This window comes from Hypanus sabinus, chromosome 7 (genome assembly GCF_030144855.1).
Source record: "Hypanus sabinus isolate sHypSab1 chromosome 7, sHypSab1.hap1, whole genome shotgun sequence".
Lineage (NCBI taxonomy): Eukaryota > Metazoa > Chordata > Chondrichthyes > Myliobatiformes > Dasyatidae > Hypanus > Hypanus sabinus.
Window position 1 is genome coordinate 50,348,094 of NC_082712.1, and position 13,293 is coordinate 50,361,386.

At 38.3% G+C, this 13,293-nt stretch overlaps 1 protein-coding gene across 4 annotated transcripts in view; it reads right to left on the bottom strand.

Moving 5' to 3' along the window:
- The window catches only part of LOC132396773 (receptor-type tyrosine-protein phosphatase delta), a 635,525-nt gene that overhangs the window by 246,908 nt on the left and 375,324 nt on the right, over nucleotides 1-13,293 (bottom strand). For all 4 annotated transcript variants that reach the window (XM_059974654.1, XM_059974652.1, XM_059974656.1 and 1 more), the window contains exons 5-8: nucleotides 9,966-10,154; nucleotides 6,661-6,771; nucleotides 3,346-3,615; nucleotides 2,012-2,593 (exon numbers count right to left, since the gene is read on the bottom strand). In XM_059974654.1, the coding sequence (XP_059830637.1) occupies nucleotides 2,012-2,593; nucleotides 3,346-3,615; nucleotides 6,661-6,771; nucleotides 9,966-10,154 (1,152 nt within the window). The remainder of the gene's footprint in view (nucleotides 1-2,011; nucleotides 2,594-3,345; nucleotides 3,616-6,660; nucleotides 6,772-9,965; nucleotides 10,155-13,293) is intronic.

Here is a 13,293-nt window from a genome sequence, read left to right on the forward strand (position 1 = left end):
GGGTGCACAATTGCAAGATGTGACTTCAAGTCTTTCTTTCTGAACATACAGCTTTGAAGGACTTTTTATTTATAACAAAACTGGTGAACATTTTATTCTATCTACCCTCAGACAGGAGGTGCTTTTGGTTTCACCACATCTCTGGAGATTAAGCAAGTCTAGAATCTAATTTCCATTTTATGCTGGAATTTATTAATTGTCCCATTTTTTAGTTTTAGTTTAAGCACTTGTAAAAGTAAATAAGCAAGTGTGCTGGCTTAAAGAAATTGGAGTGTTAAAATAAATCTGATGGTAAAACACACTTGAACACATTCTTCATCAGTTTGATTTGACCTAGTCTAGTCAGACTCTGTAACCTGAATCAACATCAATGCAGAGTTCTGTAGAGATCCTGTGAGATATTATGGAGCAGAGGCACCTGACAAGCTGAGGCAGCACTGTTCATTTCCCAATATTGTTTGTTTGAACATTTCCCTATTGATTTACCCCGCATTGACTTTCTCTCCAAAATGCAAATCTATTCTGGTGAATGTTTTGTTTCTTGTGACATGTGGATTAAAATGGCTGACTTCTGAATCTGATACCCAATGTAAAACCTCAAGTTAATGCCTTAGAGCCTTGCCAGGATGATCTTGGCAAGTCAGGCCACAGTGCACAATGAGTATTGGAACCTGATCTGCAATGTCTGTTGAGGAAACAAGCCTTATGAAATGAATACTGCATCAGAGTGCACTTCGCTCAAATCCCTTGGGCACTCAGGACGGAGTTCAATTCAGTCTGCGAGCAAAGCAAAGAAAGTCACATCTGCACTTTGCTTCAAAATATTTTGGATAAATTAAACACCACACCTTTCTGGGATAATAAATGATAGAAGATTATTTCCTTGGATTTCATGCATGGTAAAAACACTGACCATGTCATCTTAAAGTGCACCACCCTCTCTGTACTACATTAAGAAATACCTGCGTATTATTTAAAGAGCGTTTAGACAAGCCGTGGAAGGCTATTGACTAAATGTAAGTAAATTGAGTTGATGGAGACAAATACAATGCTGCGCCTGGAGACAGTAGAACAACTGGCCTGTATCTGTACTGTACAACTCTGACTCAATAGATGAAGACATTTGCATTTTTGCTGTCAGACACATCTTCTGTTTTATTCTTGATGCAGCTTTGATTAGAATATCAGAATCATTCAGAATACATCTGTAAAATCACCGAGATGCAAATGAAAAGCACACTGGTAACCTTAAAACCTTAGGCCAATAAATCTACCTGAAGTACAGTGGTAAGTTGCAAATTCAACAGAAAATCCATCTAATTATGGTGATGTATAACCATCCATATTGACCAAAGTGTACTCTGTGCAAAGCCAGCAAAATATTCTAATCAAGTGTAAATCATAATCTGTATTGTCAGCAAGAAATAAAGCAATGTTTAAAATTTGTCAGTTTTAATCCATGCCCTATCTATGGTTATTATTTAAGAAATAAAATCCAACGTTGTTGGCATAGCTTCAAACAAATTTAAACAGAAGTAATAAGTAATATGAATGGCAGGCTTGATGCCGGGACTTCCAGAGCAATGTGTCATCTTTGACTCTTGTATCCCAACATTATCACCACTTCAACTAGTGCCTTTATGTTGTAATTCTCAGATCCAATTTAATTTGTCTCCTATACAAGTCCTTCTACATTACTAATGCTCATAACTGTAGTGACACTCTTAACACTTTTTCTACTGTGATGACATTCCAGCATTTTTTCTAACAACTAGCCTCTAAAGGTGCTGATATTATCTGACTAACATCAGACAAAATATTAATATACACTTTATATTTACATTATCCAGAATGGCACTAGTCTGATTCTGTGCTGTATGATACAAGCACAAAACACACATCTCCCTTTCGCGACAAAGGAAAATTACAATAACGTTTACAAAAGGACCTCACAGCACTGAGAAAACTTGGTGTGAAATGAGGAAACAGTGTCCCAAGGTGGACAACTCACCTCCTTGCTGAGTTTTAACCTGTATCTCAGGTGAGTGTGGTCCATCTCCAACAGAAGTGAAAGCCAAAACACGTACAGTATAGGTTGTCTCTGGGGTGAGGTTTGCAACTGTAGTCATTCTGCTGTCATCTACGATGTGCTTCTGCCAGCTGTTGATGTGCTGGTGAGGATCCATAGTGTAATAAACTCGGTACCCACGGATCTGGCCGTTTGCCTCCTCTGGCTCCTCCCACTGAATCAGCATAGTGGTGGTGCTCAGCATCCGTGCCTGCACAGAACGAGGGGGGCTGGAAGGCGCTTGTTCCCCAGTTCGCGTTTCTACCGCTTCGCTTGGCGGCCCTTGCCCAATATTGTTCACTGCAATGACTCTGAATTCATAGTCTGAGTACGGGCTTAGCCCTCCAACAATGTATCGTGTTGTAGCTACCCCACCGATCTCCTGAAACGGCCCGTCTGAATGCTTGGGCTTGTGCTGCACAATGTAGTAAGCCACTGGCTCTGGATTTCCCGAGTCCCAAGTCAATGTGACACTCGTTGCTGTGGTTTCAGTGACAAGTGGAGTGCCTGGGGGTTTCGGCAAAGCTGTAGATAAGAAGCATGATGTAAGCACACCTAAATAGCTCTGCAGATTTTTGATCTTTTCATTTACACAATACAACCGCCATACAGGCTTTGATATCAGACGTTTAACTATGGTGTTCTATCTTAGTGTATGTACGTTTATGAAAGGGATAGATAAGCTAGAGGCAGAAAATTGTTTCCACTGATAGGTGATACTGGAATTAGGGGATGTAGCCTCAAGATTCAGGGGTAGTAGATTTGGGGCAGAGATGAGGAGGAACTGCTTTTTCCAGAGTGGTGAATCTGTGCAATTCTCTGTCCAATGAAACAGTGGAAGCTATCTCAGTAAATGTATTGAAAACAAGGTTGGATAGATTTTTGCATAGTAGGGGAATTAAGGGTTATGGGAAAAGGTGAAGATGAGTCCATGGCCAAATCTGCCAGGATCTTATTGAATGGCGGAGCAGGTTTGACAGGCCAGATGGCCTACTCCTGCTCCTATTTCTTATGTTAAAAGTGATGTTTAAGAAGCTGTTACACGGGCATATGCCTCTTCAGGAAATAGGAGGTTATCAATCATGTACTGGCAGAAAATATTTAGTTTAATTTAGCATCGTGTTTCGTGCAGAAGATCATAGATAGAAGGGCCTGTAATATGCAGTATTATTCTATATTCATAAAATTTAGTTTTAATATGATCACACAGCTGAGTAACATGCGAATGACACACCTTCAAACTTATTACATGTATTTTCTTTTTAAGCATGATTCACCTTTGACAGTGACTTCTGAAAATGCCTCTATTACTCCAAGAGTTGACATGGCCACACAAGTATAATTTGCAGATTCCCTGACATTGTTGAGTTCCAGAACATTCCGTCCAATGGGCATGTCATCTTCAGGAGTCAAGTCTTCTGCTCCAAGCATCCATTTCACATAAGGCATTGGGGAACCCACAGCAACGCAGGTGATATTTACACTTCCACCAGGCATGACTTCGTGGCTTGTCGGAGGGATAGAAAACCTTGGTGGGACACGTCGAACTGCAACAAAACACAAAAAGGTAATAACATGTACAAAAGAAGCATTCTTCTCTTCTGCAGAGTATGCATGACATGCTTTCTACAAATACCTGTCCCAACAAAGAACTATATTACACATTTGACTTTAAACATAAACTGGTAAAAATAATTATTTTTATAAAATTTTCAATTATGTTTGCATCAGTTCTAATCATACATAAATTTAGATCAAACCTATCAGTTTCCCACATTGGACTAAACAACAGAATAACATTACACATACATCATGCACAAGATATATTAATAAATACACACAGGAAAAGGAACTGGAGGATCAACAGCATGCTTGAGTTGAGTGCAAGACCAACTTCAATGCTGCGTATTTCCAGTTGATGTGAATTAATGTGCTTGATCACATTGTCACATCAGAGCCCTGGTACATGTCATCTATAGTACACTGAAAATGCAACTCATTTTCTTTCAAACTCAGTCAAAGTGGATGCAGCCTCAAGACCTTACACTAACATGTAGACATAGATGCACAATAGAAAACAAGACGAAGCTTGATACTTCGACTGGGTCTAGTCATGCAAGCAAGCATATGACTGACTGTTGTACATCACCATGCTGAAAACAATTAGAAAGGGAAACATATTAAAGAAACAAAATGAACCTGGAAAAAAGACACATAAAATAAAATACAAGATCAATAGGGGAGGGGTGGGAAGAGGAAAATAGGAAGGAACCAAGCAAGAGCATATTAGAATATGCTGCTACTGTAGTATTATACCTTAAATCCAAGGTAGGGAAAGCCAGGTTAAGAAGCAAGATTTCACTGGCAGCATTCAATGTGGGCTATGCATTCACATTAAGCAGAAGGCAGTGGAAGCCAGATTAACTGGGTTATTTGCACTCAGTGTTACTGCAAATAAGTCACGAAGTCAATAAGATATTTAGCATATAAGCACACTTACAGGACCAAACCACACACAGGGAAAACAAGACTGAAATTTTAATAATTTTCTTTTTAATCAGTGCTCCTGCTTAGTATAGAGAACAAGCTTTGCTCAAATGCCTGTGTTGTTTCTTCAATCTTGACTACACAGGCAACATTGCAAATGAAGCCTGCACTGTAATTCACTGGGTCTGACTAAGAATAAAGTTCAAACCACATAAAACATTCTACAAGAAACCTCTGAACGCAAATTTGCAGTTGAATTACTAGCTGCAATCCTTTCCCTGGATTTGTTTATTTTATAATAGATATATACAAGCTGTTTTGAAAAATGTGCTACAAGTTTATTTTTTGTAATGACCCATTATGACCTTCTGAGCACTGATGGTTGGCAGCATGGGTAAAAGAAGAAGCGATTTGTAGACAAAGACCACACGCTACAGTAAAAGCAGGAAGAAGCCAATATTAATATAGAATTTGCGTTACAAGACAATTTATTCCACTTCTATGGGAAACAGAAACTACTCCAGAGATCTTTTTTATTTATGCTTTCGAAATCCTTGTACGACAAAGAACAATACTCAAAATTTTGGTTGGTCTCCCTGAGCAACAGGCATCAGTGAAAATCAAAGAGCAGGAACACTGACCAATTTAGCAGCTCACAGCTGGCCATGCATTCCCAATGCATGTCATCACCCAACATGCACCACTGCCTGATGTCATTAGCTCACAAGCACCAGCCGCCACAACCAAAAGCATCATATAAGACATAACATTAATCACAATGCAGCTACATTCATTTCAATTTTTTTTTCTTGCTATTTCAATCAATAGTTCTTAAGGTGGGTAAAAAGTAAAAAAACACACCAACCTTCTCGCAGCTCTGAGGGATGTAGGGGGTTTGATGCAGAACACAATGAAATGAGGAAAGGAGAAAAACAAGGGAAACACAGAGAGAGTAAAAAGGCCGTATAAAGGCTTTCAACTGCTACTAGTACATTTTATCTAGCTCTGATTAAGCCTTTCTACCTCAATTTCAAAAATCACCATTTGTTTGACGTTACAATGTTTGCCCAGTAAGCTACAACTAGCATCATATTGAAATGTTCAGTCCATTTGCTGAAACAACCAATTTAACCTCCCTACTGCTACAGAGAGTTTATGCCATTATCTAGAAGTCAAGATCACTTGGCTTTCTGGATAGTTTGCAATCATAAAACCCTCCACTTGTTAAATGCAGAACAGAGTAAAACAACAAAGCAACAGGGAAATAATGCAAGAAGAAGCTAGTTATAGCCCAGGAGCACCAACACTGCAGTAATGAGCTTAAAGCCGTTACATTCATTCTGAATTTTTCTTCTTATGTGATTTACATGGCGATGAAATCATATCTTAAAAAAAATCTGTTCATCAGATTTCAGAAATAAAATACAAAGTAGCTTCCTGATGCTCATCTCAGTGTTCTATGTGGAGAGACGCTCAGGTTGGAAGTGAACAAGGAGGATGAGAGTCAATGGTTCTAAAATCACATTATTTCTTTATGGTTATAATTTCAGTGTCTTGAAACAATTCAGGGTGAAAACAAGACAGCTTTCAAACACAGTTCATTACTGAAGTGCCAGGAATTTGCAGGTGTCTCTGTAGTTTTACCAAGAAAGAAAAGAAAAAGAATCAATTGTGCTCTGCTGTTTCTCAGTTTGGAAGGCAGTGTTTACACACAGTCTCTCCACCCCTTGCTCCTCAGGATTTAAGTGCAATCATACATATACCCCAGTGCTTGGGGTCAATTATTAATGATTAGTAGCACACCAAGCAATTGTTATATGGAACAAAAGTAGTAAAATAACAGATATAAAGCACAGATTTAAAATTAATGCAATAAAATAGAAGTTAAAATGTAAAAATAATATACTTACAAACTCATCTCACAGGATAGATTGGGTACTGTATGTTGGTTGTTAAATCTCTGCAACTCTAAATTGTATAAGATTTTTTGTCCTCTACTAAATCAGCTAGAGTACATCCTTCCATTCTCTAATGCAACAACTACTTATATATAGATCTAATCCCAATGCCCTGTATAGTGGATGCCAGGGTTTTATTGTTCCTACCTCTCACATATAGATTGGCAGGGGCAGAATAACGTGTACCAGCACTGTTTGTTGCCACGCACTCATATTTCCCTTGGTCCGATTCTTCACTATTCTCTATTTGGAGGGCACCTGCATAGGATAGAGAAAACAAAAATGTGCACAGAGAACTGTTAGAGAACGCCTTGTCATTTTAGCTTCTTTATTTACTCATTCAAATCCTTTCAACATTATGAAAGGACTTGTCTGCGAAGCTCCATTCAGCGTCGAGTCATTGCTTTGCTAAGGTGAACAGACAGAGTGGATGTGATGGGTAAGTTAGTGAAGGACTGATTTCACACCATCAAAACCCGCAGGAGAATTTTTTTTTTTTGGTTTAAATGACTTTTCACAACGAAATCCTGCTCTGGGCATTTCACTGGTCAATGGATGGGTGAGGTTACTTCAAAGGATCATGGCTTTTGTATAAATAAAAGAGTTAACGTTAAAAAAGTCACCACAAAGATTCGAAATTGTTGAAAAAGGCAGACATGTTCTCAAGAAACATTTTCTTCAGTCAAAAATGTGCAGCAAAAACACAAAAAGCTGCTCAAAGTGAAAAAAAGAATTTTGGTTAGTTAGGCATAATCTCTCAAAATACCGTTCAAAAGACCTTTTAAAAAGTAACTCTTGCTATACATGCAACCTTGTAGGACATAAATGTAATTATTGTGCAACTTACAATCTTTCAGACCCTTTTGCTGAAAAATAAAAATACATAAGAGTAAATTGGATGAGTAAAGAAAAATTCACACTTCATCTTATTGTAAAGTGGTGGCTTGAGTCAATTGGAAAGATAAACCAACCTCTGCCGCTGGACCCTCTAGGTCCCAAGACACGAAAAAATCCACTAGTGGGATTAGTATTTGAGTGTCTGCCCACAAGATGCAAGAAAAATATTCAAAATTATCATCTGAGTTTACGCAATGGGTTAAAAAGAAAAAAAGAGCAGCGCTACCATCTTCACCGCACATCAAAACCTTCACAGGTACTTCCGGCTTGTGAGTCTTGAAGAAGCTGGTCGCTTGAAAAACTCGAACACGCAAATCCGTGAAAAAGTTTTTTTTAAAAGAAAAAAAGTATCTGGATAAGGAAAGCGTGAAAAGTGTTGGTTTGAAGAAGGGAAAAAGAAAAAGTGAAGAAAAATGACAGATCTCAGTTCCTGAGGGTAGGGTAAAAAGGTGACAAAAAAAATAATTATTCCAGGTCTTTTGCAGATGCTCCTCAGTTCACCTGATCTTACTGTCAAGACCAAGTACGGCTATGCAGGTCACATTTGAGGAAGGGAAGGGGAGGGTTACCCTGAGTTTGTAATAGTACAAAAAAGAGGGACAAATGATACGCTGTGACTGGATATGTACAAAGGACAATGATATGCAGTATCTAAGCATATCAAAAACAAAATCCTTTACATCCAAAACCAATAAAACAGACACAACAGGAACATCATTGAACAGAAAACAAAGTGGACAAAGCAAAACAGGAAAGGATGGACATCTTTACATGACGAACATGAGAGATATGATAGGACAGAAGAAATGAGAAGGATCAATTCTGTGAACGTTAGTTCAGCACTCTTACCTCGTATTGGCGTACCACCTGGGTGGATAATATGAATGCAAATAAGATTAGAAAGAAGAAGCATTAGTACGAGAAGAAGGAGGCTAGGGCTTTGGAAGATAAAATCAAATTAGATTTACAGAATAAAGGTCTAGAAAGAAGCTGAATTACTGTATAGGTAAACAGGATAATATTAGATAGTATTAGGTTAGTAAAGCAAGTTGTACCATAAAGACAATGTCCACTGTCGGCGACATTGCTGCTACCAAGCAGAAATTGACTGTGAATTCTTAGGAGATTGGTCACATGTTTGACAGCCTAGAACCTTTAACATATTTAAAACTGTTTAAGCAAATATCGGAAACGCTGTAGACTTGGTGGATATACTGTAACTACTACCATTTAGGTTGGATTATGTCATCTATTCAACTACATCTAAGTGAAATTTGTGTATCAATTTTTCTTTAGACAGGTGTATCTTACAGTTGATAGAACTTTTTGTGGAAGTGTGTGCCACTACGGAGAAATCCAGTGACTACACTAACTGTTAGTAAAATGCATGCCATGCATTTTAATCTGAATATGGAATTAGTGGGGGTGAAGTGCGCTTCAGAACTAAGCACTTACCAAAGGATTCTGGAGATTTAATACGGAAAGAAGAAAGACAGCATAAAAATATTATTATATTCCTTATAATTTGGCACAAGTTTTCAGAATTAAAGCTTTAAAACTATATCATCTACTTGACAGGTGAAAATTAATCTAAATTCACATTAACATGTTAATTTACACAATTCTGCTGACAACAAGCAAAGAGGCAGTTAACAAGACGACTTAAACATCACAGGACAGGTCAAAGCTGAGAATCCTGGTAACATAGGTGATCAAACATCTCAGTATAGAAAGATAAAGTTACTAACGTGAATGTAAACAGGTTCTTACAGACTACCAGTGGGCACTAGCAAATGTTTAAGCATGTTACTTAATAAATTTAGGATCAGATAAAGCTCATCTATTAGCTACAGCAAAATAAGAACTCGGGAATGCAGGTTAAAGTATATTAAAGGCTTTCAAAGGGAGTGCCATGGTCAAAGATAGCAGAAAAAGCTAAAGTCTACATGAAAAGCAGGCTTCTGTAGATCCTGATATTTTATCTGGAAGGTTTTAGTGTGCACACACTACTGTGGCTAAAAGGAAAAATGTTTCAGAAGCAAAAATTAAACACCAACTTTAGTCATTTCCAAAGATGCCATTGTATAGTCAGATATAGAAAAAGTACTGTACACTTTGTCAATGAAATGGAACAAAACAATTCTATTTTTTTTTGCTAGGTTAAAAATATAAAGATAGAACAAAATACAGTTCGTAGATTTTAGTTTGAAGATTGTTTTTAAAAGATTTAAAACCATTTTGTTCGCCTTGCAATTCTGAATGAAGCCCAATGTTTTGAAATTAATCAGTTTTTAAAAAAAAGAATAAAGAAAACAGGGAAAAGAAAACATGGATCTGTTAAGTACTGCTAAAAGCAGTTTTAAAAAAACCATCAAAATACAGTCACAGCAGTGAGCAATATGGAATTAACAGAAGCTGCACACACAGACACAGGAACAGGCTATGGCAACATCACAGACATGGACAACACACCAAAGTACACATAAAAAGGATAGGTGTAAAATAAAATTACCTATAAAACAATCTACCACGTGATAACAGAAACAAGACCCTACCTGACCGTAGCTGTTTGATGCGTCCATTAGTACTGCTTGTATCAACAGGCAGGAAGTCTTTGAACCAAGTTATTTCAGGGTCAGGGTTACCACTTGCTGCACATAGCATGGTGGCTGTCCGTGTTCGCTCTACCACCTTCAGCTGAGGACCCATGTCTATTGTGGGATAACCTGCAGGAAGCTGATCCTCTGAAAGAAAGGACGATATAAGAAACACACACACAAGCCAGTTAGTAACCTGCTTTGCAAGGTACTGCCACACAGATAGTTAACGCAGAATTTCAATCCTATTTAGATACAAATTCATTTCTTGAATTATCTATACAACATGGTGAGATGAAGAGCAACATCAGTCACAAAGCCACCACTCCTCACCATGTGTATCAACACTTCTGAATAGACCTGAGAAGTCTCGTAATCTTTGAAACTACCTCATTAATGCAAATTGTGAGCCAAAGCAAAACCCCAAGTCATGTTCAGTGTGCATACATTGACAATTAATTTTGTTTTATTCAATAAGGTAGTAGTTCTACATCAAGGATTTTGACTTAATTAATTCAAATATATCAACATGAAGATAATTCAAAGTCAATACTGCTCAATATAGTAATCAATATTATTACTTAAGCAGAGAGCAGACCATGGTTATTTTAATACATATGGATACTTAGCCTTTTAATTTTCAAACTTGAATGAAGTTCAGTTACTTGTTCAATCTGGATATCTCACAGAAATAGCTGAAGTCCGCATCCACCAGCCCAGCTTGCCAATCCCTGGCACAGAACAGAAGCTGCCCCAACAATGGACAGTCTCTGAGACTAACTCATTATCAGCTTTGCTCCCCCTACAATATCTCTGCCCCACTGTGCAGTTAGCTGAGACAGGCCCTGCTTTATCCTATGGTTCCTGTACCATTGACTGCTAAATTCCTGCGATTTACCCTTCCACTAGTCATCTACAGCCTGCCTCTTGGGGACCATGTTTGAAGACCAGATGGCTCAGTAACACATATACACCGATGATGCCCATCTCTAACCTCCAATTCACTGCTGGCTCCTCGAGCTACCTTGGTAACACCAGAATGCTTGATGGACCACATAAACAAAAGCTACTGGACAAACAAACAATTAGTTTTCTGTTAGATGTTTTTGGTTCCAATATGCATTCAGTTTTTGCAAGCTCTGGAAGCCATTATAATGAGGGCATCAGCACTTGTACAGTTATTGTTCTGATTATAACAGGCTAGGAGGGTAAGACGAGGTACAGAACTGATTATAATAAGGGGAAGGGTGTGTAACACTACTGAACCCAGCTCTGTCATCATGTTCCTAACTACACTACCTTGCCTATTCTCATTGGCCCTCCGTGCCCTTGAGTTAGGCAGCATGATCTCAGTATTCAACTGGGAATGCATTACAATGTCAATGCTGGAATTGACTGGGTTGTTTGATACTGAAGAATTCAAATGTTTCAGGATTGAGAAACAATCATTGGCAAAGAAACCCTTTTCCAAAATGCAACTTTTTTTTCTGCACTACATGAAAGAATTTAATCCAGAACCTAATGGTATCTGGCACTTGAAGTTGCATTTTCCCCTAGGTCTTTTGTGCAATGTACATGGAGGCTAACAAATGTGTACAATGCTGTCCACCTGGGGCTCATGAATGGTGTAGGTAACTCATAGAGCAGCCTTAAATAGGCCAACTTAAGGCTAGTTCTGTTAAAGAGGCCAATCTCATTTGTCTTGTGGTTTTCTTGCACCCAAAGCTTGGCTTATGTCAGGTAGGCCCTTAGATTTTTTTTTCACTGCCAGTTCCCAGTCGTTTTTGTGGGCCCCCTCCAATTACTTCTCCAACCATCTACATCTGGCTGTTGCACTAACTTTCTCCTTGATTCAATCATATCCCAAAATGTAAACGCCCAATTCCTCATTCTCAGTGTCCTTTCTCTTCCCCAACCATTCCTTAGAGTCATAACCTTTCAATCGCTAACATCCTACTTGACAATAGTATTTCATGTCTTTTATCTGAACTGTTTAAGCCCCCTTAATCTTCACATCTGTAAGGAGAACAACCTTAAATTTCCCTATCTCCACTCTACAAAATCCCATCATCTCCTATAAAAGCCCATTTGGATCCTTTTGAAGAACATTGCATCTTTTTGAAGGCATGATGTTGAGAATTAGACACAATATTCCAGCTGTAGCACTTTTCTAAAGAAATGACATCTCCTATTGCTTTTATACTCTACACCACTACTTCTGACACTCAATTTCTTCAAAGGATTTTTTTTTAAAAGCATTCTGAATTGTTTTCTCATTTTCAAAGGTTTGTAAACATACGCCCTTCTACGTTTACAATCCATGTAAAACCATGGACCTAAGCTAGAAAGGTACACAAAAGACTCCCGAGGATGTTACTGGGATTGGAGGGCTTGGGTTATAAGGAGAGGCTGGGTCCTTTTTGCTTGGAGCAAAGGCTGGGGGAGTGACCTTAGACTGTATAAAACCAAGAGGGCCATCGATGGGGTAAATGATCAGCGTTTTGCCTGGAATAGAGCAGAGCCAATCAATAGATGTTAAAGGACATTTGGACAGGTACATGGATAGAAAAGGTTTAAGGTCATATGGAACAAACAGAGGCAAAAGGGACTAGCTCAGAGAGGCATCCTAGTTAACATGAACAAGTTGGGTTTTAAAGTCTGTTTCCATGTTGTAAAAAGCCATACCTCAAGGTCTATATTACCTTCCTTCAACTTTACTATTGAAATGAAGCACTCTGCATTTCTCCAGATTAACATTTATTTGCCATTCATCTTGCCATTTCACCAATCCCTCCTGGCATTAGAAATTTAACTGCAGACTTTGAAATTAAGCTTATGTTGTGTCTTGTCCTTTAATAACAGCTAGTTCAGAATAGCACAGTGCATTTTACAATGTCCTGCACCATTATCCTCTGCTTCAGCCAATTCTAACTTCAAGCAGCTTCACCACTTTAATCCTGGGATTTCAACCACCTGAATATCCATTCTTATGTTCTATGTGTGAATTTATTGATTGAGTCTTGAAAATCACTGTAAGTAGCATCAATTTTACTACTTGCATCAGACCTCTCCACTTCATCAAAATATATGCAGAATGAAACTAAGGGGGAATCTCTGCAGAAGCTGGATATTCCAGCACAGTCAGCAGTAGAGGTCCCTACAGTATTGATTCCAATAGGAAAACTGGAATAAAAGATACAGCTCTGGAATTATGATGGATAAAAAAAAATCAGACTTGTATTTACAAAGGACGTCAGGTCAAGATGCTATCAGGGTGACAACTCTC